The following is a 25,129-nucleotide window of genomic DNA, read 5'->3' on the forward strand; positions in this document are numbered from 1 at the left end:
AAAAGAGCTGTAAAAAGGTTAACAATTACGACACTTGCATAGGCTGAATTATTGCCTCAATTTTTAATTGATTAAAGACATTGCAGCATTTACATTGCCTTGTGCAGCTTCATTTCAACCAAGCAAAGCCTTTACAAAGTGATATAAATTTAAACATCTGTTTGTTCCTGCCAAAGTCTGAGGAAAGCGGAAATCAGTCCTAAAATAGAGGAGAGGAACAAATAAACAGACAACGCGTTGGTGGAGCAGGAGGGACCGGCGAGGCATAAAGAGACACTTTATAAAATAGAGTGATGAAAGATCCTAGTGGGGCAAAAAAAAGAGCAGCAGCAGACAACCACACAGGGGGAAAAAGTTTTAAAATATACATTTTTAAGGATAAAGAATTCAAATTAGTTTTTTTTTTATGCTGAACATTTTATTTTTTACTTATCCAGGAGGTTTGTGTTTCTGTGGGGTATAATTATAACTTCACAAAGGTTCATTTCTTTAAGCCACATTTATTGTGCCGCAACACACAGCGAGCACAAAGGTGAGAGAGGTGAAACAAAAACTCTCTAAAACATTCCTACTGTTAAGTGTGAAGGATCTGTCATAGCCTAATGTGTTTCTTGAAATACCACGTCCTAGCAAAGCTATCTCAAATTTATGTCAACATCAACACAGAAATTGTTGATTGGACACAAATCAACAATCCCCCTTTCCTCTGAGTTGATCTGTGGGTAACTAGTGGGGTGAGCTGAGAGAAGACTCAGGATTGGGTGATTGAAAATGGTCAAAAATCCTTCTTTCTGCATACGCTCCAAGCTTGTGCGACGTTATATACAAATAATCTACAGTGAATATACAAATAATTGAAATGTTCATTTGATTTGGTTAAAAAAAAATCCTTCTTAATGTCAGTTTTATTTTCCCAACATTATAAATGTGCTCAAATTAAATGTCCAGCTTTGTATGCATATCATTTCCAGCTGTTTTCCAGTTGCTGATAGTTGTTTATCTGCATCCTTTCACACAGCTCTGTGGCAGTTTCCCCACTTCCTGCAGTAACGCCATTTATTTATGTGGACTTGTTTCAGTTTAGCTGTACGACACCAAAAAAGGTCGAGTCAGCCTCCAGAGAGATCAGAGTCGACGGTCGACAAGGGATCAGCATTTCCAGTTCCTCACCCTGAAGCAAGTGCACGGTGCCTGGAACAAAGAAACATGTGAGGTTGTCTACAAGTTCAAACTGAAATGGTTTTTTATTCTTTATACGTTTTCCCATTTTTTCAGTATTTTTTTTTAACGGACAAAATATAACTTGATGAACAACTTATCATTATTCTTGAACTAGTCTGGATAGGCTTTCAACAACTTCAAAGGGGTGGTATTGTGTATTTTCTGGGCACAGTAGCATTTTAAGTAACTCTATTACATTCAGTTATGAAAATGCTCTGTCTCTAAAAACTCCTGCTCTCTCTGAAACTCCGCCTTCAGGAAGTCATCACAACAGTGCTCCCCTATCAGCCCTTTAACAACTTTTCACCTGCCATTATCTGAGAAGTACGAGCTCAGTTCCACCAGGTGTTTGCTAATTGCTGCTGGCTAGTCTGAAGGAGCTCCGAGACAGAGCTTGGGCCACCCAGGCGTTTTGCACAGCTCAGTGGTTGCCACGGGAGACTAGAGGATTTCTCAAACATGCATAAAAGAATCAAGGCAACATTCCAAGTATATTTTTGATGAGGAAATAACATTCTAACATTATGTAAAGCTAAAAAACATCAACTTTACATAATACTGTGTGTTTAATAATTTAGGGGCTTATTGAGGCTGCTTTCTCATCAATAAAGAAATTTGTATCGTTTGGTTAGACACGTACCTAAAACCGGATAATCATACTTAAAAATGATTAAAAATGATAACGATCTACTTTATATTTTTGCTTAACATACATATTTATTACATGGTTTATTTTGAGAGTATATTGAAATTTCACAACTTGACCTCACGCTCAAGGGCGGCGTGAAAAATGGCTCTAGAACTATTTCTGAATACTTTTAAAGTTTTACCTTTAACTTCATAAATGGCTGTGATTCCTGCTATTTTATCCACGTATATCATGTTGCGGTTGGCCTGACACAAACTGAGTACAACACAGTTCAAAGAAGAGTGTATATGTATTTCGACACGCATTAAATCATTTAGCGAAAACATCTGCCCAAAAGAGTAATTGTTATGGTTCCTCACTCTTATGTGTAACTACTTAAATATGTGGGTTGGTGCTGAAAGACGAGCTGAGGTTCAGGTTTTAAAGAATAGGAACCAATTTTTTAGGTAAAAGCTTTTTTATTCTCCGGTTTGATAGCTACACCGACAGTGACAGGTCATTTTCTGTAATCATAGCACAGTCTTATCTTATCCTTCTTGCTTAGACGTCCTGCTGGTTAGAATTAAAATCAACGGTACCTAAAATCAAATTCCAAATAGTAAAACTTAAAGTAAAACAAAGTTTCTAAATCTAAAATTGTATTTGGAAATACAAACATTATTATGTCTACAAATGCTAAGAATTTATAGTTATTTCAGTCCAGTATTCAGGAATCTTTTTTCCAGGTCAAAAGGAACCTCTTAGATATCCAGCAGGAGTTTTTAATTATCCCACAACATTTTACATATTTCAACCATTATTCTTCTCCTCAGGACAAATTAGTCAACAAATGACTTTTGTCCTAACTCATGTGGGTGATCACAGCTCCACATAACCATAATTGGATAATTCCTTTAATTAGCATTGTGGGTATTTGACATAACACTTTTCAGATATCTAAAAAATTTTTTACTATTCATTTAATTTCACCTGGAATAAGACTAAAGCGACCTCCCAACTTGTTCCTTTTTCTAACTAAAATGCTGCTTGTGGTATTCAGAATAACTCTTGCAGGTGCACATTCCTTACAATTACAAGTTATGGGGTGTTTATTTTTTTTAAAAAGTACTTTCAACAACCACATTAACTTTTCATGTGGGCTATCCAAAATAACTCACGATCAGAACAACAATAAGTCAGTTTCACGTCGTAAAAGTCCTGCACATAAAATATTGATATAAAAATTGGCTTTGGAAGAAGTTAGACTTGTGATATGTTATTCTGACATTCTGGAAAGTTGGACCTGTTCTTTTCGGCGGCAGGACGGCCCTCGTTGGAGCAGCTCGGACTGTTGACCACATAAACTTTTGCCTAAAACCCATTTGTTTTCCTCAATTCTTTGAATTCCGAAAAGATTTGTGTCTTTCATGCGTATTATCTATCTTTCTCTCTCTCTCTATATATATATATATATTGATCTTTGTAAAGCACTGTGGCCTGCAAATATTGGCCTACTATAAAATATAGCAATTCTTAGTGAACCCTTGAATTTGTCTGCTCACATGTAACAAAAAGCAGCAGCTGTTTGTTACTGACCTGCGGTGTAGCACGTATTGTCATACGCTTCCTCTGTTCCATCCTGCAGGCAGCGCAAGAGCTCTGTGGGCCTCGTCTCTGCCTCAGTGGAGCTCCAGCTTTGAATGACATGACCCATAACCGTGCTTTGACTTTGAAACAAAACCTGTGAGTTAAATAGAACATTAGCTGAATACTTGGAATAAATCATATGCGATATCAACTTAGTTACGCTTCATTTGGAATGACACAATACTTGTCCAAACACCAAGTAATAACCATCTTCTTGGACAACGATCCTATTTTCCCTCTGTGAAATTGTATTTCCTCGCTGCGCAGAAACAGTCCAGGGGATCACAGTTATATTTCCTGGGGGGAAAGGCAAAACACATTTATTCAAAAATAATGGCAGAAAGGAGAAGAGCCGAGGCCAAGCACTTGAGTTTCGTTTTACCTCTTCTCTCTGGCTGTTTGTTAGTGTTAGCTCTCAACTGTAGGAATGATAACGGAGCTGGCAAGAGAGGCAGATAAAAATCATGCTTTTAATTGTATTAACTGTGAAGATATCATTTCTGATCCCACTACCAGATTACACTGTAAAACCCAGCAACACATCTCAACTCATGAATGAGATAAGTTACCATAACTTGGCTTTTCACAAAAAGTCTATAGATGTTCCATCAAAATGATAAAAAAAAAAACAAAAAAAACTTAGTTTTGAAAAAACTAACTTTTGCACATGTTTACATTTCATGACTTAAATGCGTTGTCTTGACTAATTCATTTTAAGTGTATTATAAAACTTTGGAGACAGTATCTTGCTTTCAAGTTATGGAACAAAAGTTGATTGTGCTTATAATAATTCATATATTTTAATAATTAGCAACTATAAAAATATTACTTAATTTGTTTTATATCTGAAAAAAAAACAACTGATGAGATTCAGTAAGTATGATACAATAGACAACATACATGATTACCAAGTCTGTTAAAAGATTTTTTTGTGTTCTTAAAAAATTTACAATTATTTAAAATTAAATATAAGGCAAAAAGAAAAAGCCTTTAACCATACATTTTGAAGTAAGGTAACCCAAAGTTACTCCATATTGGAAAACAGACAGTGCTTGGCTTAAAAAACAGCAACAAACATAAGTTTGCTGATTGTAAACGTTAATATTTGCTACCATAGTGTTGTACTGCACTGACACGTTTCTCATTCAGTTATTTTAAACAGTTAAGCTAAAGCAGCCGCCATCTGACTAGCTGTTAGCTAAACACTACTCATAATATTTAACCAAAGCTAATAACGTCAAAGAACCTCACCTCAAAAAAATACAAACTAACAATTTTAGTTGGCTTCACTTAATGTAGACATGATTAATTTCTACGTTAGAAAATATCTAAAGTTTTGTGAACTTGGCAAGTTGACAGACACCTTAACAGCAGGCTATATTATGTATAGCTACCTCAAATTACTCAGAGAAGTTGGGTTCTAGCTTGATTCACTCGTAAGTACTTTTGAAATCAAACAATGCGTGTCATTGTAATCATATCAAAAGTGTATGTGCATGTTGGTTAATAAACTGCTTTGAAGCAAGAGGAGTTTTCGCCTGACTACTTGGGTTTTACAGTGCAGAGCATAGCTAATAAGCACATTTGATTTTTTTTTTTTCGTTCTCGGCTCCAAACCCACCTCCGCAGCTGCTCTGTTCTCTTTTTACTCTCCTAGAAAAGCTCTCCAGAGAACTCTGAGCTCTTTGGAAAACACTTTGCTTCATGCCCTGGGAGAAAACAAAGCATTGAGAGGAAATTTATTATTGCAGCACTATCTGAACACTCGCTAATAGTATAAATCTCAGTAGTACAGTGTCCAAGATGACGCCATAATGCGTAATCATTGACATACCTCCCTTGTTTTAGACGTCTTGGCCGGTTTCCCATGGACTCCCTCAAAACGTTGCTGATTTAATTGCTGACTTACGTCCCCTCGGAGTTTCTGAAAATCTTTATCTAAAACACTGACCCTGTGCGCGAGGAAAAGGCCAAGACAAAACATGATCGCCGTTAGCGAGAATAAAGCATTATAGAGCATAGTGAGACCTGCTGACGGGATGTTCCCCCCCCCAGCTACTCAAATGGGTGAGGTCGCACATCAGTGCACGCCGGAAACCTGCAGTTTCAAAATGAGTTTCTAAATGAGGAACTGTCCTCTTGTTGCCTCTCGGAGATGGAGCTCATTTTTTTTTTTTAAACTGCTGAAACTAAAGCCAACTCCATGGCTTGTTGTGAAACTCGCAGACAACGTAAAAAGCCACATTTTAATAAAAACAAAGACCCCGCTCGCACAGCGTCATTTATCCTTGTCAGCGCTCGTGCCAGTTCGGGCTGATATGAAAGGGAGGTTGGAGGCCTTTAAATGAACACCACCGGCTGCACAAACACAGAAGACGAGGGAGGCGCACTTAGGCAGAAAACGAAAACATTTTAATCCATCAATCAACTCCATTTACAAAAGTATATTCCATTTTATATACATTATGTACAAGCATGTATTAACAACTTGTTTCTCTACATGGATTCAGTCATAAGGTAACTAAACAAAAGCACTGGGAGACATATCACTGGTATTTTGCAGGGATGCTGTAGTGCAAATGTGCGCAAAAAAATATATATATACACATATATATATATATATATAGTGCTGTTGCTCTTTGAATACCTTCCTTTGTCCTTGCATCTCGTGGAGTTTTCAACTCCTCCTTCCATGACTTATAGAAAAGGCTTAAATAATAGAAACAGAAACTAAATCATGAGAGAAACAGTGCCTCGCTAAAGTACCTTTTTTTATATCTTACCACAATACAATCACAAACGTTTAAGGTTTTTTTTTTGCTATTGGAAGTTTATTTGATGGCCCTTGAAAAAGAGCTGTGAAATGGAAGGAAAATTGTACAACGGATTTAAACTTTACTAATAAAAATGTCATGTCATCCCAATGGCAATATCATGTTGTAGGACTTTTTTTTCTCCCCCACCAGCAGGAACAGAACAACCGGTCAGAGTTGATTGGACGCTGGCTAAAGCCAAGTACAAGGCGATTCTGAAAGAAAACTAGTTAGTAAGCGGAGGTTCAGTTTTTATCAAGATAATCCCAAACAAAGCAAGCGCTCCAATGGAACGGTCTGGATCAAAGCATATTCATGCCAAATGCATAAATGAGCCAAAGACCAAACTTGTATCCAATTGAGACGCTGTGGCAACACTTAAAACCTGTTGTTTACAGATGCTCTTCATTCAATCTGTGAGATTGACATGTTTTGCAAAATCAAAGTAGCTAACATTTTAAAGCTGGTAGAAACATTTCAGGTTTTTATTTGTAAAAAACAAAAAAAAAATGCTAAAAACTTAATTATTTTCCTTCCATTTCAGATCTAAGGACAACTTTATGTTGGTGTATTGCGTAAAATGTTCATAAAATATATTCATTTTTGTGGCTGTGACGTGATGAAAGGTTTGAGGAGGAGTGTGAACCATGAATAAATTTGCAAGGCACCGTCACTGGTGTTTTTTTTGTCATTGTTCAACAGCACGTAAAAGTACGTAATTACTAAGTACCTATCAGCACAGTGTCCTTCCTTGTTATAAAGAGAGCTGCTGCGCATCGAGGGTGACTATAAATAGAGATTTTGAAGTTTGACGAGGATATTTGGTTCCAAAAGGCGTATTTCTGCACATATTTATGTGGAAGGGAAGTATTTGAAGTGTTCAGAGTCCTTTTTTTCTTTTTTTTTAAAGGCAAACGTTTGAAAGTGAACAAAAGTCACCAAAGCTCGCCGAGTGTCCTCTAGACATTGGCCTTAAAATGAACCCAGCAATCCCACATCAGGCAGGATGAAAAAAGACAGCAGACGGCGAGTGCAGTTAACCGTTCTGTCCAGCAGATGGAGCCTCTCCGAGCCTGACGCTGCCCAGGAAGGTGGTGTGATTGGTCATGTTTATGAGCGTGTACTCGTGGGCTATGCGTATGGAGATCTTCTGGCCCGAGCGCAGCAGGCTCACGCCTGCCGTGTAGCAGGTGTTGAACTTGCGCTGGCCTGTCTCGATGCTACACGTGCAGCGCAGGAACGGGCTGGAGTCCACCATCACGTCATAGCTGGCAATGTCGGTGAAGTTGAGGTAGTACACCTGGTGAGAAAAGAAAGGAGATCCGCACGAGACTGAGAGGGGTAATCTAAACGAGGGCGGCGAGAGCATTTAGGGGGTTCTCTGAGAGCCTGAGCGGCAGCAGAAGCACGACTTCCAGAGCTGCACGCTGAGCCACAGAGGGAAGAGAATGACTCAGACATTAACAAAGCAGGCAGGGTTTCTTTTAAGATCAGCTGCCAGCTCTTTTCGACTGTAATTTTAAAGGAGTTACGTCAAGGACCGTACTCACTTCTACCTGACTATATATGAAGTAGACACCGTCCAGCAGCACCACCAGCTCTCCGGTGCGAGGGTTCATCCTGAACACGTCTTTATTGATGGACACCATCTTCCAGTTCCTGAGGACGCCTTGAGACAGATCTAAACATGTCACAACAAACACAGGGCGAGACAAACGGTCAACATAAACAACTCGTGGCGATGTTTTAACGAAAAACAGATCTTGGCACTGACAGAATATAAACCTGCTTAATGATGCTTGTGCTCCGTCTTAGGAGAAGGACTGAGGTAGCATGCGAGCCGTTCAGTCCTGACGTCAGGCCACATGGCTCTGACATTTAAAGCAGGCTTACATGTGTTGAATGAACATGAAACAGCAGTGAGATTACAGTTAGGCCACTATCGTCCTGCACAATGTTAAAGTCGCGGAATCACACATTTCTCCAGCTGGAAAATTTACTTTCTCATTTGACAGCAGCTCTGACGTACATCCTTCGCAATTCAACTGAATAAGAAATAAATCTGTGTAAAGGACCAAAAGTGAAACAATGAAATTTGTTTGAATATTGTGAACAATCAGTCTTCATCGGTGGCGGTCTGTGAGCGCCTCACTCCTTCACTTGGCAGTGTTCAGGAAGTTGTGATGTCGAAACTTGTCGCAAATGACCTCATCGTTCACAAATTCACTTCTCTGCAAATCTTTCCGAGCAATTTAACGTTTTCTGTCTTTTCTTCTTCTCTAACGTCTCTAATCACTGCAGCTCTGTTGGATTTTGACCAATAATCTTAGCCCACTTCTAATTCAACCTCATGTTTCATGGCATCTTGTGAAGGTCGAACCTGCAAGATGAAAGCATGTGATGCTAAACGGTAACATTTGCCTTTTTTTGTCTTATTTTTTGCAAAAACCTTTGAGATGTTTTGTAGGATTTTCTTATACTGAAAATACAGTTCATGTTAACTTGATTGACCAATATGGAATTACACTTTTGCACTTTGACAACTCCCCAGAACATGATTTTACTATGAATTACGAGTGGTGGAATTACTTGAAAATGCCATTTCCATTTTAATTATTAAATATGGTATAATATTGTCCTTTTTGGGGAAGTTATGTGCAGCAATACCAACTATTTCTGTAAAACCACACAAAGGCAAAAATAAAGCTTAAAAAAATTGCAACTCTGACTGAAGCTTTTTGAAAAAAGGCTCATCCGTACCAAATCCTGAATTTTCTTATTTTGTTGGACTTGGTTTGACACAGAAAAAATAAAAATTGCTCCTCATCTTTCTCGCAAGCACCTGAAGTCCTTGGGTCAAAGCTACTCATATCTTCATCCATCTTGACAAAACAAAATTTTCCAGCTAATCCCAGATCATGATACAGCCATCACCATGTTTCACTTAGCATGACGTTCTTTTAGTGCTAAAATATTTGCCCAAGGTTTCAGTTTGTAAAGATTATAAAGATTCCCCACACGGTTTGAGAGCTTTTAGTCAGACGTGGATGTTTTCTTTGGACAAAAGAAAAAGGCTTCTCTCATGTAAACCTATTCCTTAGTCCAGACATATGGAGAATACATAAGACTTTTCTCACAAGGAGCGTTCAGTGGAAATTCCTGAAGATTTCTTCGGTGCTGCGGTCAAGCAGCCTCCCTCGATTTCTGTTGTGTAGCTTTAGTTTTCGAGAAACCCTCAGCTTTTAGAACCATTGTCCCTTTTTTCTCTCTCTAATAACTAAAGATTTTCTTTACTGTGCCAAGATACATTACTGTGAATTCTTACACTCTTGTCCTCACCCAAATCTTTGTACAATGAGATCCTTTGTAACCTTCCTGCAATGTATGCCTTTAGCTAGAGGTTGTAAATCAGGTCGACTTCATTTCAGTTAGGTTATTTGACTATAATTGATCTTAGGTATGTGCCAAAGAATGGAAATGTGCTTCAACTAAGTATCAGGTAAAGGATTGGCACTAATTTTGCAGTTTTTTCTTCTTAGTTAATCGGAACGCACTACATTGCCTGATATGTGTAAAAAAATGAAATGATTTATTTCATTTTATTTTCTTACATAGCACAAGCTTTCCATTTTAACAGGGGCTTGTAGACGATTCCGTATTTCGACATAAAGACCATAATCCCCTCAGATGTGGCGTGCTGGATCTCTCGAGCGAACCATCAAAGGCGTGCCAACAATCTAAAGAAATGTCATTTGTTTTCTTGTAATTTCAATGTTTGGCAGGCCCGTCTGTTTGGTATAACTCCAAAATTGTGTGTTTGACAAACAGCAGTGACAGGGATAATTCGTGCTTATTGCTTCGTGTCAAACACGCTAGTATATCTCCGAGTGAGCATGAGCAAGGCACCCACCTTCCCTCACTTGGATTGTTGTTTCTTGTCCTTGTAAGTGAACCACTGCCGGCTGGAAAGCAAAGAACCCCAGGTGAATAATTTGCAAGGGGGGCAGGCGGGCCCTCACATTGATAAATATTTGTAGAATTAGATTTAATTCAATGAAGGGTGTACTCTTACCTGGAATTTCTTTGACTTATCAGAAACCCCTGCAACAATAAAAGACAGACATGATTTTTTTTTTTTAAATCCTGCAGTTCAATGCTGGAGAGAAACAAAAGGAGGAGCGGTGATTAAACAAAACAAACACTGACATAGTTTAAGGATAAATCACTGCTATTCTGCACAATGTTTGACAACCTGAATCAGACAGCCTCACAGTGGAGGCAATGAGTTAATCAATTTTGACAACTTGAGCCCCCCTCTAGTGTGGGAAAGCGGCGATGTGATGGGGGAGCACTGTAATCTAGGTGGAAAATCTCCGAGCTCTGTTTTCTCGGTTATCTCAGCGTATGTTGCGCGGAGTCTTTGTACCTGCCGGACCTTGAGGGCCTGGAGGTCCCTGTGGCCCAGGGGGCCCGGGAGGTCCTACGGGCCCCACAACGTTGCTTCCTGGAATGCCGGGGATCCCCGGGATGCCCGGCGGGCCCTGTGGCCCCGGGGGACCCGGGAGACCAGGCGGTCCAGGCCTTTTCTTCGCTGTGGAAAGAGAAAGACAATAAAGTTACTTTTGTTGGAATCTAATCTTCGTGATCTTAAGAGATGTGGCGATATGAAGACGGGCCAGAGCCACGAAGGTTTTGATGGAGAGCATAAAACAAAATACACGCAAGTATGTTCATATTCCAAATACTCCATTTTGTCTCGTTACAACCACAAACCTCACTGTATTTTACGAGGTTTTTTTATGTGATAGATCAACACAAACTTGTGTTTATTTGGAAGTGAAAAAAAAGATGCATATTTTTTTTTTTTTTAAACAGTTAATAAAATAACTTCAAAGTGAATAAAGTTAAAAGTTCTAGTTTAATTGAGGACACGCAAAATCACTGAAACTCAGTCAGACTTCATGGAGAGTGTGAGTGGAGATGTTAATTTTCATGTCTTGCCAGATTTTTTAATACGTTTCGTTGTGGGCATGGAGCGCTGGGGTCTAGGTTTTCTGCTACGCAGACTTTGGCATGTTTTGTAAAAAGTTCACTTTTGGCCTCATTTGGCTAAAACCTCTTCAACATAGCCTTTCTTAATTTTATGTATTTATTTTTATGTGTGTCAAATAAAAAGCTGGACTTCTCATTGCTTTCTTTCAACAACTGCTCTTCTCTCTCACAGGTCGTTCCGTTGACAGATCCTCCCACCTGAGCTGTGGATGTCTGCAGCTCTTCCAGAGTTACCACGGCGACAGTTTCTCAGATTGCCAGGCCTTTCTGTTTATGTTGACGGCCTTTTTAATGTTACATTTGCAGTTGTCCAAAGATCTTTTCATTTTTTAAAATGAAGAATTAGTCCAGTGAGATGCTAAAAGCTGGGGATGACGCCTGCTTTAAGCCTGCTGGAACCACTTTAAAGAAAATCCAAACCTGACCTATTCATGACCCCAGAGGTCATCACAGAACAACTCTATTTATACTAGAGTTAAATATTTACCAGTATTTAACTTACTGGTAAATATGTGTAGACTATTTACTAGTAAGCTGATTAATTGGTTGTACTGGATTTATTTAATGGTATCGGAGGAAAGATTGCTGAATACAAATGCAACACACATATTTCACACATTTGTGTAAAAAAGTTTGAAACAATCTAGTTTTCCTTCTAGTGTTACACTACTTTGTGTTTGTCCATCACACAAAATCCCAATAGACATCTTGCAAGGCACAGTACCTTTTTTCCTCTCTTTCCTCTTCTCCTTTCCATTTGATTCTGAAATAGTAAAAAAAAACAACAAAAAAAACAGCAGCATGATTATTCCCGAAATAGTTTCATGAACAATCACCGTCTTGGACACCATCCCGAGCGTCCGCCTCGTTCTGCGCAGGTATCCCATAATCGGGTTTCCCAGATTCAGACGGTGCGCGGCGAAACCCACTGGAGTGGAGGTATGTCAGTCTGCGGTATCTCGTAGTGTAGTAATTTGTAAGTGCGGTTTCACCTCCTCTGTATGAACAAGTGCCTTAAGCATTCGCAGGCAGTGGAACTGGAGAAGATCATTAGAGAGATACTTTATCCTGCCAAAATCCCTTTTCTTTGAATTAGACCCAGATGGAGAACACAGATGAAAGTGTGTGTACATGTGTGCATGGGTTTGTTTAAGCATACATTCACCACCGGCAACCAACCCCCCCCTCCCGACCCGCCCCCAGCCCCCGTGCCCTGCGTCGCCGTTGCGTGCACGGCCGCACACGTCCGGATGTTCGACGGGGAATCGATGTCACTGCTCCGGAGTTAAAATGCGCGCACGTACATATATGCTCAGCTGAGGAATCCTTTCAAAAAGCCCTTTTGTGCATGTTTACCATGTCATTAGAACTACAAAGGCCATTTAACCTTAAAACCTCACAGTTTGAGTCCCCCCTCAAACATATGGGCCGGCGTTTCTCCCCTGGCTAAATGACTGGATGCATCCGCGTAGATTTCTCTTAACGAGCAGCCCTATCTGGAATCTGGTGCCCGTTAGAGGAGCGCTGCAGACACACACACAAACACACACATGCAAAAAAAAAAGAAAAAAAAAAAAAGAAAGAAAAAGGACACACATACATAAATGCACACAAAACAGCACACATCTAAGGCTGAGATTACAAAAGCCTTTGTCTGTGCGCTCGGCGTAGAGGAAAGACCTGGGAATGATTAGTGTTTAGAGGCTCGGGACGTTACTGATTTATGTAGAAACTCTCAAAGGTGAGTTTTTTCTTCTAATTTAAACACAATCACTAAATTCCCCCGCCGCCGCCACACCCCAAGTATTCAGTGTCACGCCACAGACGCTGGAATGCCTTGTGATCATGGTGCACTTGTTGCACTCAGACATGAAACATCAAAGTCTTTGCTTTTTTTTATTTGCATAGCTCAGATTCTAAACAAAAGCTAATTCAGACATATTAGCCATATGGCTTTTTTTTTCTTCTTTTTTCCTTCAATGGAGTTATTAGTTTACATAAATCAGCTTAACGAAAGCAATCAACACTGCTGACTATTATTCTAATATTCAGATGTGCGACGATAGGTGCGAGCGACATTTGAGAGACTGTGTTATTTTGAGACTGAGGAAAATCGAGAGGATTTCACTGTCTGTTTCGAATTGGTGCAACCTTCCCAAAGCCCTTGTTGTCCTTGCTTGCTATCCAAGTATTAATCAATCCCATTTCACTTAAAGTTTTTGCTATAAAAGCACAGCCAAATGATGTGGTGCGGTCGCTTTGTAAAGTTAGCACTAAGAAGTTTAAAAAAAAAAAAAACTAAAATAATTCATTCCACAGAGAAGTGAGAAGCCATTAACATCCAGTTTTCAGAATTTAGGAGCCGTAATCCCAACATGAGCCCTTTATTTACCCAGTAACCGAACCCCGTTACTACAGAAACAATTGCTCAACAGTCAAGTCAGCAGGTGCAATGCAGTCAACAAGAGTGGACTAATTCATCTGTTGGTTTTCCTGTGAAAGGATTTGATTGGTAATCAGAAGTTCAAGCATTACAAAAAAACAAACAAAAAACAAAAACTCAAACCCATTATTTTATATTCAATAAAAAAAACATAAGAACTCCTAACATATTTGTTTTGTGATTTAACTCCGACATTCTGATGCACTTTTTTTTTTAGTTTCCCAAAAGTTTCCCAAAAGTGATAAAAGCTGGAGACACCTTTAAGATTGCATTTGATTACTTTCTGCTGGATTCAAAACTGTTGCTTCTTAAGCAACATACAGCACTTAGTGCTTGTTATAGTCTAAGATAGGGATGCATAATTTGGAAATTTTTAGATCTGGAACCATTCCAAGATTATTAACCCTGGAGGCTGGCCTACAGGGTTTATATATATATATATATATATATATATATATATAAACCCTGGAGGCTGGCCTACAGGGTTTATATATATATATATATATATACACATACATATATATATGTATATATATACATATACATACACACACGTGTATAGTATTTTACATATTTGTTCAAACTAACATTATGTTCTGAAAGCATAATGAACTTCTCTGTCTTCTCCCTTCGCAGAGAAGGGAGAAGGCTGTCAAGTCCACAAATAAGCTGCTCCGTCAGAAATAAAACAAAACATTCACAGTCTGGTGCAGTATCTTAGTTCTGTCAATCATCCTTGTGTACGTGCTGCTCACACCCTCCTGCTTTCTCTCTGCTGTGCTACAGCTTCTTCTTGTCAGCAGAGTCTGTCATGAATGCTCAGGTTAGCATGCATGGCCACCGCTTTAATAGAGATTTTAAATATAGTCGAGGAAAGCAGGTTCTGGCACAACGTTGACTAAAACAACCAGACTTAATGCCGTTAATCTTGAGCAAGTTAATGTTATTCAAATCACATGCACATGGCATACTGCATATTGTTGGGGTTTAGGCCCAAATGTCGCCACATTCCTTCTTCACATAGACACAGCTTTATAAACTTGTACTACTGATGCTACAATTGTGACCACATTTAGATTTCTTAACTTTAAGGGAGCCAAAAAAAAAGCTATCCATTAAAAAGTCTGAATGTGCTCTGCCCCATTCTCCATACTTGAATAATGTTATTGATATTCCTATTTTGTTCTTTCTTCAACTTAAGAACTGAATGACCAGTAAAATAATTCAATTTTGATAAGGTTTTGCAAATAAATACATCTGTTGATTTTTTTTTAATGGCATTATTTTGCATGGATCTTTGCCTACGACAAACGATACATTTATGTTTATGTTGGCCAATGACAGGGGTAAGATTACATTGCATAAAATTGGCCACGATTTTCATTTAATTCCAACAAGGTTCCAATTTGAAATTATTTCCAAATGTTCATGGATCACCTTCCCATGGAGATTTACTGCAAACATCCCTCCTATTTGCAAAATTAGTGCTATAAATGTTTGGAAGGTCAGACCTAAAAGTAAATTGGAAATTGTTGTCAACCAGGGAAAGGCCTAATTGGTGCACCTCTAGTAGTTAATCTACAGGTGGAAAATGACAAGGTGGGAAACACAGCATCCGATTACAGCTTCCTTGTAAGGGTGTGGATGAATAATAAAAAAAAAAAAACACAAAAAAAAAACGCCTCACACCTGTTTCCGTTTCCCTGGCAGGACTCCTTTTTGCTCGTCGCGTTCTTCCTCTGCTGTCTTTTGTGCCGTGGAAGTCGTCGTCGTTTCTGTAGAGGAACCTCTCCTGAAGGGGACACAGAGAGGGTAAGGGAAAATTTAAGAGTGGAAAATTGCCCAGAACTCAAAACGTGCAACAAGCGTCGAAACAAAAGAGCCTTGAATCGAACAGCGGTGAATATCAATAAGCAGCAATGCCATCTGGGATGAAGTCAACAGAAAATAAAGGAAAAACAATCCAGGGTTTTGAGAGGGAAACACACGTTACAAGTATTGACTCTATTCTTGGCATGTAATGTTTGCACAGAAACAACTTGGGGCATTTAAAAAGACGCGAGCCGAGACATTCACCTGTGGCCAAGTCATTGTCTGTCCCAGTACGGGCGGTAATTTATCCCGTAACCCGAGTCGTTTCTGTCTGTGTCTGAACTCGCCACCTGGCCACGGACGCTCTAAAATTCACCTTTTTTTTTTCTTTTTCAACACAAAAGGAGGACATGAGGTGGGGTTAATTCGAGAGCAACACCTATTCATACGCACCTGGTCCCAGCCTATTCACTGGTGACATGAATAACCAAAATTAAAAAAAATAAAAAGTCCAAGAAACAGATCTGGTGTGGCGTATTTAAGATCTGTAAATCAATTTTCCCCCACTGCTGTCTTTTTATATGACCTACATATTGGTGTGCTGATCAGTGTCAGACTGTCCTGAAACCTGGCACCAAAAACATCCAAATCGCCACACAGACTTTATTTTATCGTATCTGAAAATGTGTACATATATTTCTTTTCATGTGCAGCATCATACAAGCCCTTTATTTCCACCTGTGCAATATTTAATGTTTGAATTTCACATGTCAGATCAACAAAAGAAGGACATTTTTGTCAAATGGCAGGAAAATTATATATTTTTTAAAATTTCCTTATAATATTAGTGCTGTACACTATATCACAATTATTTTGTTAGTGAATTATTAATCTCACAATGGAGGGCTGAAGGTCACAGTGAATGAAAAACAACAGAAAACCCTTAGGGGATTGATCACATAAAAAAATATTTAAGCATCGCTCACTATACATGTAAAATATTTTAGAAGCTATAAGTAGCTTTTATTTTTTCCATTTCACGGTTTTATATGCCATGTGTCAGGCTACAACATAAAATCTTAATAAAATACATCGAGGTTTGATTTTCAAGATGGTAAAATGGGAAATATTTCTAAAAGTTCAGTCACGAAGCCCCGACAACCTGATATCGCCCCCTTTCCGAAGCAGCTTGAACTCTCAGTGCCTCCCCAGTGTGGTTTTAAACCAAAACCACCGACAGACCATAAGAAGACAGACACAAGAAGTTATGTTTCTAGTTTTCTATACCTCTTTTCAGATGTGGGAACACCCACCCTCCCGAATGCCTTCCCTGAAGCGAGCGATGAGCTGAATCATGTCGAACACCTCCCCAGCCGGCTCAGAGTGCAGTTAACATCTACGTCCCTGACCAGCTGCCAGCTACGTCTGACCTTACGAGGCCCGGGAAATCCAGAACCGATGAACGAGCGCGAGTTGGAACAGTTTACGGACAACACAGCCGCTCCAGATGTTCCTTGGGAGCTGAAACGTTTGCTGTTCATTTGGCATGCAGGTGCCTCCACATCTCCTCTCCAGCTGTTGGTGTGTAAAAGAACGAGTGGGGGTGGAGAGGGGGGGTATCTCAAAAGTATTCTTGGTGTGTATGTTCAGCCATATGGCTTTACACTTTCGTCTGTTCTGACAGCCAAACATGATCTCGCAGCCAATTTCTGGCCCGAGATTAAGGGCCCGGCAGAACGACGAAAGACAAACAAGCAGTCTGCGAGGCTACTACCAAACCGGTGCAGCTGACAGATGAAGGCAAAAGAGCGGGGAAGAAAAATTAATTTTAAACTAAAAGCTCCCATTAAAGTGCCATGCGGAATGGTTTCACACTCTCGCTTGCTTGGTTTCACATCATTACAACATTTGCAGCCCTCATCGTCTTCAAAGGCATGCCGAGTTACAGTAAATCAGGATGACAACGTGTTGGTATGTATGCCAAGTGCCAACTATTGAGTAAACCATTCTTTTTCGGCACAAAGGGAAAATGCAATTAATTAGAGGGCTTTCAAATCTTCAAAGTGAGGGGGGTTGCTGTTGCGAGCCGTGGACGCGATTCCCTGTTGCTTCGTGAGGATATGACTAAAATTCAGTCACCCCAGGCTGTGTAATTTTGCTATTACAGGATTGCTCCTTTCGCTTTAATTAGCACCACTCCAAAAGCCTGTATGCTTGCCAGCACTTTTAAACATCAGATTCCCTACATATTTATGACAACTAAAGACAACAAGTAGATTCGCCTTTATATTTCACTGCACTAAATATCCATCCTGGTTGCGGCATAGATATGTGAAACCCAATAGCGCTTAAGAATGTGAGGTTAAAAAGTTGAGGAGGTGAAACCGAGGGCTGGTGGCTGATGTTGCATGTCGGGTGCCCATCACCGCTGCGCAGGCATTACTAACCCCAGTGGCATGCATCCTCCAGAGAGCCGACGGCTCGTGATACTCCTGTGATTCAAGCGCTCGAATTCGACGATGACAGCGTGTTTTCTTTTAAAACACCACGCACAAAAAGGGCGGCCTCCCCGTCTTAACCGCTTTCTCTCCATGTGTTTCAAACCATAACCCGGGTAATTCAATAACAGTACGCATACACTATGAAGTTCAACCTGAGGGAAATGTAGCCTGTCAGCAGCCAATCACCGCTCGGACTGTTGCAACACTTGCTGGCGGAGAGATTCCTCACTCGAACGCGTCGAGAATTTATTATTTTGGTTGATGTTTGCGACGACTCTGGACTCAATCTGTCTGCGCCATCTGCTTGTCAGGACGATTCAGGCTGTGTGCGTTTAAGTGTTTGCTCTCCTCACGTCGCCGATGTTTTAATGTCCTATTGGGCTTTTACGACACTTAATTTATTTTATGCACGATATCCGAGTGAACAATCACAATACTTGCTGTTTTAGATATCGGCAGCAAATTACAATCAAAGAAGGTCACAGCCCACCCGGCGCCTCGACGCTGTACGCGAGTAAGGACTTTTGAGTTTAATTCCCATCAAACTGGCTTTTTTTTTTTTTTTTAATAGCCATTAACCAGACTCCAGATGTTTCAGCATGTGCTCTCTCTGAGACTTTGAAGGCACAGATCAGAGCACAGAATTATTTCATATAACAGAAGGCCCAAGAAGAAAACATGAGCCGAGCTAACACGATCAAATAATCCTTAGATCACACTTTAATACATTTCTCTCGCTGATGTCAGGTGGACAAAGGCACAACATGCTCGAACCCCACATCTCGCTGCCATCATAGATATTAACGCTGTACACACCTGGACGGAGGTCGTTTTATTTTTACTGTTGGGAACTGAGCAGATCTGCGAAACAGCTGGAATTTACTGCCTTGCTCAAGGGCATTACCAACAGTGAGGTGGAGGTGAGGACTGTTAAGATCACTTCCCAGACCCACATCATAAATCGCCAGCTCATCTGCTTGGATTAAGAGAGCAACTGGAAGGATTTGGTGAAACTGTGAAGTTTTTGAGTGGTCCTTAACTTCTACCTGCAATCCGGAAACGGCTGCTTAGTTTTATGAATGTTTCTAAAAAAAAAAAAAAAAAAAAAAAAATCTTAAGCACTGCCATTCTTGTAAATGGTTGAGATGAATACTTTTCACTGACACAGTCTGCTGGGAGTGACTTGCATTCATCATCATCAGTTCCATTTCTGCTTATACACACACACAAGATTTTTGATCTCTGATACATATTAGTGGCTGCTTTCTTCTGATTGGATTTTCATCTTCTGCTTTACTCTCAAGACTGACTGAGATAAGTCAAAACATCTACTCTGAGAGAAGGCAGCAGGTTATAGCTGACAAATATGCAATAAAGTCTGAATATTAGCCTTATAAACAAGTTCAAAGAAATGCTCCTTTACCAACTTGAACCCAAACAATGTCGTTTCTTTTCTTTTTACTACCATTTTGTGGCAGTGTACAAACCAATTCCTCTCTGAAGTATTCAAACAATACAATATTCAAGGTACCAATTGTCTTTTGTCCTTTCCTACTGCCTCCAAACAAAGTAAACAATTAATATGCTTAAACTTATCGGTTTCTTCCTATTACTACCGAAGTATTTCTTGATTAATTTTACAGATAAATAATTATAAAAAAAATAATAATTCTACATTCTAGAAAATGACCTAAAATCATCTGTTCTCCAAGTGGGTATGAAACCTTCTTTTAAGACGAGGTATAAATTGGTAATTAAACATTACTTGAGGCACAGCTACATTTTCTACAGGACTTTTCCCCGAGTACAAAATGTCTAAAACTGCAAAAGTTATCAACTGTCCAAAGGGTGAAGTGACCTGGATCCAAATATTTTTCTTTACGGTTCAGTATTTTCATGGGTTATGGAGACAAACGCAGTTAATATCAATCCATCGTTTTCTATCAGGGCCACGGGGGTGTTTAGCGGTCGGGTACACCATGGAGAGGCCACTGGCTCATTACATGGCAAAACTACTAGTAGCTATTGTACAATTGAATTAACTTATGTATTGTTTTAAAGCAGACATCTGCTTTTATGAAATATGTAGCACGGAACGTCCATTTGCGTCACTGGGTAGGTGGCTCCTTCTAACACCAGAAGAAGTCTGCTAAAAAAAAAAAAAAAGTCCAAAACTACGAAAAGTGAGAAACGTTGTAGGGACAATGTGGCATTCTAGTCATTTTGTCCCTTCTCTACTTCTATGTTTGTAGTTTGGTCATACCTGACTTGTTGGTTGACTGCTTGACGTTTCTATATGAACCTAGCGTTCACTTGTATCCACATTGACGTACTTTCCATAATCTACTCATGGTCTGTTTTATGCAAAGTTAATTATGTGAGCTCATTTAGAGTCCTTTTGGTCTGATACTGGGTCGTTATCTGTCATATTGCACACGAGGAACCAGAACCAAAATTAAAACGGGATAATAAACCTAAGTTTTCATGAAGCAACATACAATAAAATCAAATTATGGGTGAAATATGAACATTTATAGGCAATTTATCATTATAATTATTGGGAGAACCTGTTCACAAAGTATATAAGTGCAAAATGGTTTAGTTGTAGACACAAAAAGTCAACGTACATATGTGAAATAGGGGTATGAAACGGTAAAGAGATAAACTGACCAGAGTAACACTTGACAAGGCAGAGATAACCCATTTCTGTTTTATCTGCAGTCATTCGCTTCTCAGTTGGATACAAGAAGCTGCCAAACAAGAAATGGCTCTTTTTTTTCCCCCTATGAAATTCTTTTGGATGCACTTGTTCATAGAAATAAAATGGATTTGTTTCGCTAAGAAACTCTGCTGAAACCGATCAGACACATGCTTCAAAATGTTTCAAAAGCCGTTTTAACCATAATGAAGGCATCCATACCACCTGTCTTTCTCAAAACATGGGTTATACGCACAAAAAAACAAATCCTGGTTACACATGCTGTGAAGGACAGTTGAGTACCACTTGTTTTATGTTTGCCACATCAGATGTATGCCGATTGTTCTGCTACACTTGCCTGTATACCTGTACGTCACATTAAATTTCAACCATTCCCGCTGAGGGGGCCTTTGATGCAGATGTGTGTGAAGATTCCAATAAACATTTTTTAACTCTACAAGAGAGATTCTTCAAAGGAAGGGACTTGGAAAAAAAAAAAAAGGCTAACAAGTGCGGCCTCAATGCCACATGCTCCTGTTTCTCCAACTATGTAAACTGTGGGACGTGTAATCAGAGTTGTTTAATGCAGACATCTGGCACGGACAGCATCACAGCACTGTTAAATATTTACAGCTGGGCCACAGTCTTTCACCTCATGAAGCATCACCATCTGGGCCGAATACCAGGCCCGTCTCACTCGGCTACAACAAGGGAAACAGCTACTATCTAAAATAAGCCAAGCAAAGAGACAGCTAAATAAATATCCCGAGCTCGTGAGAGAAAAATGTTACGGAGAAATCCCAATGCGAACGATGGATCTCATTAATGTTTCCTCCTGAGGAATAAATGTGTTTGCACTGGAAAACTTAAATCCCTCAGGGTGACAGCTACAGGTCCTGGCCAATGTCCCACACAGAGAATCGTTTTCTCCAGCGCAGAGCTTACACAACCGCTGACAAATGAACAGGATTGAGACAGCAACGTAAAGTTGAGAGGTGCAACTTGGTACTTTTCGTGCTGATCAAATTAGGGAGTGGAGGAGTCGGAGTGGGATGGGGGGGTGGGGGGGGGGGTGAGGCTGTTTGCCAAAGCCACAGACAACACAATGAGTGTTCAATCAAGCCGCTGCCAAAAGGGAAAACACATGTGAGACGGAGACTGGCTCTGCTCCAAGTACCAAGTGCCCCATCTAAGTCCTGATGAATTTACATCAGCCCTTGGGGCTTTGCACCTGCTGGTGATTCAGTTAATGTGCAGTCCACCTGCTCCAGTACACTCACTGACCCCCCCAGCCCCCACTGTGCGTTTCCAGCTGGGCGAAACTCTGAGCATCTAACTCTTTCTCTGTTTTTAGAAGGGGGAAAAAAGATGACAAACTGGAATAATGGATAAAATGTATGAGTTTATTGCAATATATTCTCCAACGGGAGATGCTTTATTGAGGCAGGGTAGAAACACTGGGTTTACCTGACAGATTGATAGATGAGGGAATCAAATATTTCTCTCAACATCCATCTTCCCTGGGAATTGGGTTGACACAAGCTGCTGACAGGATTTTCTGCACATGAAGTTGGCCAGTAAAACATGCCGAGCACAGAACACAAGACACACAACCTGACACCCTGACACAGAAACAGGAGCAATCAACCAGCCTCCGATAGAAGAAGCGTGCTGAATCTCATTACAGGCTTTCTTTTTTACCTCTCGATCCTCTTCGCTGTGCCTGCTGCCGGTGTCCATTCGCGGGTGGCCAGGCGGCTGAACCCCCACCGGGTCATCCAGGTCAACCCCGGCGTGTGTCACCATAGAGTCCCGCTTCTGGTGGGTAATTTCCCTTTTCACCTCGGAGCGCAGGTCCAAATAGCAGACCAGGGTGACTGCGTGTAGGGTGAGCGACAGCAGGAATAATCCCAGAAAGACAGCGCTGCCGCTCCGACCCCTGCACTTCTTGCCGCACATGCATGGAGCCCCCCTGGGCATCACCGTGTCCGGGAAGTCCTCCGTGAGTGAAGCGTCATCGCATGCCATTATCGGAGGGAGCGCGGGTCATATGCTCCTTACCTCGGCATAATCAGCTCGTCTTGTGGCGCGTCGAGCCTGGGCTATTCATTTACGTGAAGGCTCATAGGTGCAGCAGCAGCAGGTCGGCTGCAAACTTCTCCCAGGATCTGTAGTAACAATGGATGTCCCGCCCATCTCGGCTGTGATTGGTCCAGAGCGCTGACTAATCCAGACGGTCCGGGACAGAGGTTGGGCGCTGGATTCAAAAGGGCCAGTGGTTGAGCGACACCTAATGGGCAATAGTAGGTACTACAACACGTGTAGACGGGACGGTGTGAGAGAAAATTAAAAAAAAGCAAGGAAAGAAAAAAAAAAGAACACCTGGATTTAACTAAGTCAGTGGTTCTCAGCATTTTTTAGGGGAAACCACCTTGGTAAAAGCTAACTTTTACATACAAATATTTATAACGAAAGAAAACAATTATTTAGGTATTCACAGACCAAAAGGCAATATCTGCACTAAAAAGAAATTCTAATTAAAAATTGAAAGAAAACATCAAAGAAAGCACATTCTCTGCTTCTTTGCTTTCTTGGATGTAAAAAAAAAAAAACTATCTTATGATAGAACCACAATCTTTACAAACTAAAACATTTCTATTAGTCTAGTCTGCCATGTTATATTGTACTAATTACTGGAGGACTGGTTTACTCATGTTGCTGAATTGTAGTCATTTAGAGGATAGAGTACTCCCATGACAGGTCTTATTTGGGATTTCCATGTTCGCAGTAAAAAAAATCATAATATTCCCAGAAAGGCAGAATACTGTAAAGGAAAGTCAGATGTTTCTCAAAACCCAAAATGGCTGCCCTGCATGGACGAAAGTGCAGAAGAAGAAGAAAAATAAGACAATTTATTTCTCTGACTATTTGTAGCTCTTTAAGCTATTAATCCTTTAGGGAATGTGATGCTACAGTATTTTAAATCACATTGGTTTTCAAACTTTTAACTGCAATATCATTATGTTTGATATTGTTCTCAGTTAGGAGACAAGTAAAGCACAACAAGTGATCTTCCACACAGAAGATGGAAGTACAGTAGGAAGGGGAGAACCACCGATGATCTTCCTGTGTAAAATAAAGACTAAGAACATGCAAAGTGACGGTTCTCAAACTATGGTACATGTACAACTGGCAGTAACTACACCAGCCTTTAATGGAACATTTGGTATGAACAACTTACAAGTTAAATGTGAAGCATATTATTTACCATGAACTAAGCTAAGATGTAGAGCCAATAAGCTTAGACAGAAGGGTAAGCTCTTCAGGCTCACAGATATCTGGTGCAACAAAATCAAAACATTCGTAAAAGACATGCTGTGCAGAGTATTTGAGAACCACTACAGTAACGGAAGTGGTCAACAATGAACTGGGAACAAATGGCTAAGAGTATTTTAAGTCTGTAGTACATATTGGAGCCTCACTTCAAAAATAAACCCGAACTATTTATTTAAGCAGGAAACTCTTTGGAAAGACAGGATTTGTAGTGTTTTATACTATGAAGAGTTATTTTCACTCATTCAATAGAGGTCACAGTGTCAACTCTTTAATCCTAACAAGAATGTGAGGGTTTTTGTAAACAAGACCTTTGCAGCGGTCTGACTTTCTCATCATGTATTAAACAACTTGACAAAAAAAAACAACAAAAAAAACCCTCTTTGCCACCCTGGAAGGAAACATTGTGATACTGAATGCTTTAATCTTAGACAACAGTCACAGTCATTGTTTGCTGTTATGTGTGGTCCGGCACAGTATTAGTGAACATGTAGGTGGTTGTTGTACACTGTGTGGTACCTTGAGGCTGGAAAATACATTTCGTGACATTTTTTTGGTGACGTAAGCATGAACAGAGATGGGTGGTCACTGATGTAATGCGTATTGTTTATACATGTGTTTTAGGGGTCTGGGCATGCTATTTTTCACCAGTGGACTTTGTTTGGCATTGTGGTTTTTTATGTTTGTGGCAGCTCATGGACTGGTGTTCCTTTGTAAATACCAGCCGGTGTTATTGAGGAAAAAAGGGCATTGCAGTTCGCGATCGTATTATCATCGTAGAGTTAAAAAAAACAAAACAAAAAAAAAACTGTGTTGCGAAAAGCAGTTAAAAAAGCTTTTAAGAAACAATATCACGTTTTTAAATGTGAAATTTTAGCGTCTGGCTGTATGAAGAGGAGGCCTGGAGGAGAGACAGTGTCACAATGAGGTCAGAAGCACAATCAATTGCAGTGAACATGTGTCGCTCAGCTGGGCATGGGG

General features: G+C 40.0%; 1 protein-coding gene and 1 pseudogene across 4 annotated transcripts; both read right to left on the reverse strand.

Annotated features, from left to right (window-relative positions):
* Window positions 1-44: 44 nt before the first annotated feature.
* Window positions 45-5,804, reverse strand: LOC103471097 (tumor necrosis factor ligand superfamily member 13B-like; annotated as a pseudogene). Its single transcript, XR_014089573.1, has 6 exons — window positions 5,331-5,804; window positions 5,118-5,205; window positions 3,879-3,935; window positions 3,681-3,793; window positions 3,446-3,590; window positions 45-1,191 (listed from the first exon to the last, which is right to left on the reverse strand). The product of XR_014089573.1 is annotated as a tumor necrosis factor ligand superfamily member 13B-like (transcript).
* Window positions 5,805-5,886: 82 nt separating this feature from the next.
* On the reverse strand, window positions 5,887-23,365 carry eda (ectodysplasin A). Of its 3 annotated transcripts, none has more exons than XM_008419901.2 (8): window positions 22,517-23,365; window positions 15,494-15,596; window positions 12,086-12,124; window positions 10,745-10,900; window positions 10,382-10,410; window positions 10,220-10,271; window positions 7,860-7,990; window positions 5,887-7,609 (listed from the first exon to the last, which is right to left on the reverse strand). In XM_008419901.2, the coding sequence occupies exons 1-8, from the start codon at window positions 22,841-22,843 to the stop codon at window positions 7,346-7,348; spliced, it is 1,101 nt and encodes a 366-aa protein (XP_008418123.1). In that variant the 5' UTR covers window positions 22,844-23,365; the 3' UTR covers window positions 5,887-7,345. The 3 variants fall into 3 exon arrangements, with proteins under 3 accessions (XP_008418123.1, XP_008418122.1, XP_008418120.1); XM_008419900.2 differs by having other exon boundaries at window positions 7,866-7,990; window positions 10,736-10,900; XM_008419898.2 differs by having other exon boundaries at window positions 10,736-10,900; window positions 22,517-23,360.
* Window positions 23,366-25,129: the final 1,764 nt, after the last annotated feature.

Source organism: Poecilia reticulata, chromosome 10 (assembly GCF_904066995.2).
Source record: "Poecilia reticulata chromosome 10, P_reticulata-male-v2, whole genome shotgun sequence".
Lineage (NCBI taxonomy): Eukaryota > Metazoa > Chordata > Actinopteri > Cyprinodontiformes > Poeciliidae > Poecilia > Poecilia reticulata.